This window comes from Anastrepha ludens, chromosome 4 (genome assembly GCF_028408465.1).
Source record: "Anastrepha ludens isolate Willacy chromosome 4, idAnaLude1.1, whole genome shotgun sequence".
In the NCBI taxonomy this organism is placed as follows: domain Eukaryota; kingdom Metazoa; phylum Arthropoda; class Insecta; order Diptera; family Tephritidae; genus Anastrepha; species Anastrepha ludens.
This window is the reverse complement of record NC_071500.1, coordinates 57,041,099-57,048,407: the sequence shown is the minus strand read 5'-3', so window position 1 is coordinate 57,048,407 and position 7,309 is coordinate 57,041,099. Positions and strand designations below refer to the sequence as shown.

General features: G+C 42.2%; 2 protein-coding genes across 2 annotated transcripts; both read right to left on the bottom strand.

Annotated features, from left to right (window-relative positions):
- Positions 1 to 577: 577 nt before the first annotated feature.
- Positions 578 to 1,288, bottom strand: LOC128861501 (cyclin-dependent kinase inhibitor 1C-like). Its single transcript, XM_054099672.1, has 2 exons — positions 1,241 to 1,288; positions 578 to 1,147 (listed from the first exon to the last, which is right to left on the bottom strand). The coding sequence occupies exons 1-2, from the start codon at positions 1,250 to 1,252 to the stop codon at positions 650 to 652; spliced, it is 510 nt and encodes a 169-aa protein (XP_053955647.1). The 5' UTR covers positions 1,253 to 1,288; the 3' UTR covers positions 578 to 649.
- A 3,324-nt stretch (positions 1,289 to 4,612) lies between these two features.
- On the bottom strand, positions 4,613 to 6,072 carry LOC128861500 (calphotin-like). Its single transcript, XM_054099671.1, has 2 exons — positions 5,912 to 6,072; positions 4,613 to 5,815 (listed from the first exon to the last, which is right to left on the bottom strand). The coding sequence occupies exons 1-2, from the start codon at positions 5,921 to 5,923 to the stop codon at positions 4,694 to 4,696; spliced, it is 1,134 nt and encodes a 377-aa protein (XP_053955646.1). The 5' UTR covers positions 5,924 to 6,072; the 3' UTR covers positions 4,613 to 4,693.
- Between the last annotated feature and the right edge of the window lie 1,237 nt (positions 6,073 to 7,309).

Sequence of the window (7,309 nt, the reverse complement as noted above, 5' to 3'; positions counted from 1 at the left end):
GACTTCGGAAGCGTAGTAGGAAAAAGTGCGGAAGCAGTTGGATGAAGTGTGAAGAAAATAGGGGGTGTGACAGTGGCGAAGGGAGAATTCGAGAACACAGTGCATTATGGATTATGCACAAGTTAGAATGCTATGTGTATAACAGAACAGCGAATGAAGCAGGCGGAATGCAAACAACAAAGAAAATATAATAGTTAAATAAGTATGTACAGAAAAGCTGGGTATATAGTATTGTTGCCGAGTCATCTACGATGCGCGTTGCACAGTTCATGCTGCCATTACAGAGTGTACCTGAGAAGGTTTAAAGCAGTTACTTTTGTAGTGGATTATTCTACTTTTTAAGTTCTAGTCTTGCGCTCCTTGAAAAAGAGAAATATCGCATATTACAGAGGGCAAGTTGGAGTTGGTGCATTAAGGTTAAACTTTTAAGTGTATGTATGTGTTGTTTCACATAACAGCAATTTATCGCAGTAATTTTTTAGAATAAATCGTTGGTGAAAAGGCATCTGATACAACTACAGAGGCAGCATAAAGCGAAACACGTCTAGGTAATGGTTCCAAAATATTCGTACACTACTTTTTATTAAGTTTTTACACATATAACAACATTTCTTATATTAATTTAAGCCAAATCAGTCATCGACGCTCCTTACCACAGCGCTGGTGCGGCTGCGTAGTGAAGAGGTGCCGCATAGGAGGGCGCGTAAGCGAGGGGTGAAGCAGCAGCGGCCAGAGGAGCAACCAGTGGCGCTGAGTAGGCAAAAGGAGCGGCTGCATAGCGGGCAATCGGAGCAACAGCGGCGGGGGCCAGAGGTGCAGCATAACGTGCCAAAGGAGCAATTGGTGCGGCTAGAGGAGCAGCTGCAGCATAGCGAGCCAAAGGAGCAATGGGTGCAGCCAATGGTGCAGCGGGTAGGGGGGCTGGAGCGATCACTTTTGCAGCCAGAGGCAGAGGAGCAGCCAGGGGAGCAGCGGCAATAATGGGTGCAGCAGCTATTCCATTATGTGTTCTTGCAACAATTTGGCTGCTAGTGGCGGTGACAATCGGTGCGGGTGCTGCAACGGCGAGAGGTCCAGCAGCGAAAGGAGCATGCACGAGACTAGGCTTGGCAGCGGCGCAGGCAATGGTGGCCAGGACAACAATAACCTGAAATCAATAAAAGAAATCCAAGTTTAAAATCCAATTGTGCTTAAACAATGTGCGTATTGCAAAAACAAAATGCTTAACAAATCAACTTACGTATTTGAACATTTTGTTTGATGGGATATTTTTTGTTTATGTTGCTTCTTTGAAGACGGTTTGACTTATGATGCCCATCAGTTAACGGTTTGGGCTTTTTATACTCCCTCTTCGGTGGGTCAGACACTTACTGAACTACACTATTGCATACATACATATACGCTAACACTGACCACGCACAATTCGGCTCATAATCTGGTCTGCACCATTAGGTCTTAAGGATCGCTTGATAATGCTTAGCACGTACGCACAATTTTTGTTTATTTAATTTTTTTTATTGTCTAAATTTCCATCTTCGTACGCACTGACTACTGTAGGGCTACACATTAACGACTTATTTCACACATACATAAGCAATGTGTACACATCTATAATTGTGCGCTTGCATACATATATGTATGCAGGTGCCATTACTTTGCCACCTCACTGTAAAATACTTCATTAAAATGCAAAGCTTTTTTGGCCGTGAATTGAGTAAAACCAATTTCATAATTTTCAGACAATATTACATACAATAAGAATTGAGGGGATTGTCGCAAAGTATTAGTCATAAATAACAGTAATAAATCCATTGTTGCTATTTACGCCTTTCGAAAACAATGCTACATAGGTACATATGCTGGCACCATAGCCTTGACAAGTTTGTGTTACTTTTCTTTTTCATACGTATACATTTTTTAACAGCAATATCCTTTAGGGTCTCAGTTGTCCTATTTGCATTAATTATTAAATTTTCAATAGTTCGGAGAATTACAGCTGATATTCCATTCCCGCATTAGTAGCCATTGTAGTTGAATATGTGCATGTGTGATATAACGACACTACCTACATATGTTTGGCTCCCACTACGGAGATAAAACTTCGTAAACTTTTCTAACCGCAGTCACCGCGAGGACTTCTGCTATAAGTAACTTCTCTATAAAAATCATCTATCATTCAAAGGTGACACAAAACGGTAAATATAGTATGTAGGTCTTGTCTCAAATGAGAGCTTTTTTGCGGCATACTCTGTCGTACTGGGCAAAAAGATACACTAACGTGTGAAACTGCTGCACTGGAGTGTCTGTAGGGTCGCGTTGTATGTATAAACGCAAATATAATATTTTTAGAATGATGTTAGGCATGTCTAAGGCTTATGAGTCTATGTAATATTCCATGTGAGTGTTGGAGTCATCCATGCACCCGTTTGCTAATAAAAAACAGAAATTTGGCCTCGCAAACCCATAATCTAGGGTTTTCATTGGGAAAAAATAGTTTTTCAGTTTTTAGGTAGTTAGGGGATGATTTGACCTCTTAAGGGAGTTGGAAATTAGCGTAATTGCCGGGTTGTATTACCGTTGACTAGAATTACAATAAAAATTGCCAAACCGAATTTAGCTACATGCGATTTTTTATTTTTAAACTTTTTCTGAAAATTTCATAAAAATACCCCTATTCAAGGGCGCGTTTTAATATATAATAATAAACGAAATTAGAATTCGAGCCTCGGCAATCTCTTCAAAAATTATTTACGAGCACTTAGAAACAAAAATTATTAGAATAAGTCAAAAATTGGGTCCTGTAGCCATTTTTGAACAAAATGTGTAAAAAAATCACCACTGTGCGAGAAAATTCAAGCCCGGTACTAAAAAATTAGTACAATAAATAATACATTTTATTACAATAATAAATTAGCAACACGTGATCAAATAATGGTTGGATATTTGGCCGTGTTCCTTGACCTATTTGTGGCGTGCGTCTTGATGTTGTTCCACAATTTCACGCCAACTCCGAACGGCAGATATTTTTTATGAGGAACTTTTTCATGGCAGAAATACGCTCGAGTTGCCTGCTGAGGGCGAACGCTATTAGAAAAATTTGTTCTTCATTTTGGCTTTTCATCAAAATTGGAATTTGCGTTCTCTTTGAATTCCGAATGGTATGATAGTTACGCGCCAACCCATTCGGCTACGGCGACCGCCATTGTTTCGAATATCGGCGATAAAAGTTCTTTACTCTGCCAAGTGTGGTTAAAAATTGTCATTCCTTGGTTGGCCAACAAGGTTACTTTCGCTTCTGAATGCTAATCCCCTTTTGCCTAAAAAAAATAGTAACCAAGATTCAGTCTACAATTTTTTGCCATTTTTTTTGCTTCGCCGATAATTTGTTCATTAAGAAGTGTATCAATTGAAGAGTCTTTATAAATCCGAATTTATAATGGTAGTTATTTAATGTAGGGCTGAACGCGATTTTGATTAGTTTCAAGCGCTGGAAATTTATCATAAAATTGGTTCCACTTTTGATGTTGTGTATAGCCTTCTGGGCGGCGAAGCTTCGAACGGCTGTTTAAGTCGCTCAAGCAATCGATGCGTATATGATATGCTACAACTCCACATCAGCCAGACGTGCTTCACACTTTCCTTGTGGGGCAAGTCTTTGGACAAGAGCGAGATAGAAATGGCTTTTTAGGTCCATCAAGTGGCAAGATAGCCGGAATAGACTACGACGAATTATTTCAACGACTGCGTTGGGCGGCAAAAACTCTTTAAAGAGAAATCGTTCAAATATTTACTGTCTGACTAATAAAGCCATAACCCCCATATATTTGACCAATTCGATTCTAACAAACTACATTGGATGGCCGTATAGTATTTATTATACGCAGTAGTTCTTTAATTTCAGCGCAAGTTGTGTAGGTAATCAGCACCAAAGCAGCCGAAAGTTCTTTGATAATTGGTTGACCCTTCATATTTTACTTCCTTTGAGTTGTTGATTAATTTTTCCAAAAAATAGGGTTCGCATCAGGTGGCTTTGAAGGCTAATCCAACATTTCTATCCGATTTTGCTGTTTTCACTCTCCACATCTTCGGCTTCAGTCTTCACTTAAAATCCAAGGTTGTCTAGTTCTTCCAAACATATTCGCAGCTGACGGCAATAATGCTTTTTGTTGAATTTTACTCATCAGAACTGCGGTAAACACAAATAAACGGCCAACTCCCTTTTCGGAGAAGCGGTCTCAAACATGGACCTTAACTGGATGCGTAACAGTTCGCTGAATTTGTCGATTATCAGCAATACACCAGGACCGGAACTATTCGCCCAAAAGTAAGATTCATCCGTGAATTTTTCGTTTACCCAACCCCGTTGAGAAAGTGCCACAGCCCATGCGAGTCTTCAGTCAATGTGTGATAATGAAACCAGCTTTTTTTTTCAATTTGCTTCATAATTTGAGGCCTTCTGCACGTAAACATCCTCGAATTATATCTTTGGATACATTTAGACCACTTTTCCTTAAAACTGCTTTCGTGGGCTAAGTAATTTGCTCCCCCCTGTACAGAGGACTTTCGTATAAATATGCATTTAATTATAAAGATTATAAAAATTTGAATTATAACTTTTTATTTCGATTGTTTTGCTTTATTATCATACTTAACAGCTAATTACAAACATTTTTCACAACACAGCATCACCAAATTACCAAAGAGCTGGTGTCGGCGCAGTGTACTTCAGAGGAGCAGCTACCGCGGCGACTGGAGCAGCCAATGGAGCGGCTACTGGAGCGGACGCCAAAAGTTTAGCTGGAGCAGCGGCTAGAGGTGCAGCAACTGGAGCGGCAGCCAAAGGTGCAGCTACTGGTGCGGAGGCTACAAGTTTAGCTGGAGCAGCAGCAAAAGCAGTGGGCACTAAAGCGGCGCCATAACGCTGGTTAATGTCAAGACGGCTGCTGGCGTAAGCGGCATCCAGGGGAAGATTGGCGTAGGCAAGAGGTGCGGCGACTGGATCAGCTAATGGAGCGGCTACTGGAGCTGACGCCAAAAGTTTAGCTGGAGCAGCGGCTAGAGGTGCAGCAACTGGAGCGGCAGCCAAAGGTGCAGCTACTGGTGCGGAGGCTACAAGTCTAGCTGGAGCAGCAGCAAAAGCTGCAGGCACTAAAGCGGCGCCATAACGCTGGTTAATGTCAAGACGGCTGCTGGCGTAAGCGGCATCCAGGGGAAGATTGGCGTAGGCAAGAGGTGCGGCGACTGAAGCAGCTAATGGAGCGGCTACTGGAGCTGACGCCAAAAGTTTAGCTGGAACAGCGGATAGAGGTGCAGCAACTGGAGCGGCAGCCAAAGGTGCAGCTACTGGTGCGGAGGCTACAAGTTTAGCTGGAGCAGCAGCAAAAGCAGTGGGCACTAAAGCGGCGCCATAACGCTGGTTAATGTCAAGACGGCTGCTGGCGTAAGCGGCATCCAGGGGAAGATTGGCGTAGGCAAGAGGTGTGGCGACTGGAGCAGCCAATGGAGCGGCTACTGGAGCGGAGGCCAAAAGTTTAGCTGGAGCAGCGGCTAGAGGTGCCGCAACTGGAGCGGCAGCCAGAGGCGCAGCTACTGGTGCGGAAGCTACAAGTTTAGCTGGAGCAGCAGCAAAAGCTGCAGGCACTAAAGCGGCGCCATAACGCTGGTTAATGTCAAGACGGCTGCTGGCATAAGCGGCATCCAATGGAGCGTTAACAGCAGCTGCGGCAAGAGGTGCTCCGACTAATGGAGCAGCAAAGGGGGCAATTAAACCTGGCTTGGCGGCAGCGCAGGCAAATAAAGCACACAGGACAATCAACTGTAAAAAGAGAAGCGATAATTTCATAGAAATTTATTAATTAGAAAGAAGATGTGTATGGATGTCCAGAAATTTGCTTGTAAAACATATACTTACGAATTTGGCCATTTTAAAGGTTAATAGAGTTAATATTCGGTAGGCACCTGGTGTGTTAGCTGAGTGAATTGAACTGTGAATGTGTCTTCATTGCTGGTAGGCCACGTTTTTATACAGTAAGCATTTGAAGTAGTCTAGTAGCCGAATAGTGAATTGCCATTGGCATTGAAGAGTGCTAACGGGTGCATAGATGATTAGTTCACCAATGCAATGGGTGACCACATCGACTGTTTTGTATTTGCAAAGAATGCATGCTCTATATAACCAAACTTAATTAAAGTTTATAAATTTCAAACAAAAGTAATTGTATTTTGGTTTTTTACATATTATTGCGTTCAACTTTTTTGCCATCATATCGTATGTATGTATGTTTTTGCATAGGTACTTTAAGCGTGCATACGTGATTTGAGTGGAAGTGGGCTTATTTACCAAAAAATAGTTTCTAAACCTAAAATACGTTAGGTTAGGTTCACGTGACCGATCCAAACTCATCGCACGTATACCACAATTGGTCCCTAGTGTTGTCTTAAAAATTTACAGATACGTAGGCTTGGACTAGTATTACAACTCTTGTTGAGTTTCAGTAAAAAGTCGATCCTCTGGTCCATAATACATATATCATATCACAGCGACAAGAATGTTGCAGAAACAAGACTGTTATGTCAATGCGCCAATGATATATGGGACACGCTCCCACTGAAACAGACCTCCTTCGGTTGACTTCCACGCCGGGACCGCATGTGCACTACATCGAGGGTGATTATGGAGGTTATATGTTGCTGATAGTTTCTATTACTTTCGTTATGAAGCAGATGGAGCTTCGAAAGTGTGCGGTAATGTTGTGTGCAGAAATATATAGGTTTAAAAATGTGGAATATCTCCACGCATCACAGCCCCAACCCATACTGAGCCACGTAACAAGGCGGTGTTCTAGGAATTGAAGAAGCCTTTTCCAGGAGGAAAGAGTGTTAGACAGAGTTTGGAAGAATCTGGGAGGTTGCAAGCTTATAAAACTCTCATATTTCCGAAAATTCCCTATAGAGGAAAGAATTCGGAATTTATTGAGGCTGTGAAATACGGCTCCATTGTTTCTCAGAGGAATACTAACGGGGTACTAAAGCACTGACCAATTGTTCATTAGGTTGATTTCTCCAGGAGCTGCGGAGATGAGGAGCAGGGAGAGCCTCTTCAGTAATTGCTGTACGAATGCGCTACAGGTTTCTAGAGAACCACTTTATTGAGGGCCTTGAAAGTTCACGTATAGTTTTCAACAAGTGATCAGCTCGGTTTAAAGCCTGGGAAAAGCTTGCTTGGCCATCGCTGTGTACTTGTGTGGCCACCAAGTGAACTCTGTTTCAGAGTAGTCCATCTAACCTAAGAACACAAAGTCGCATCCGC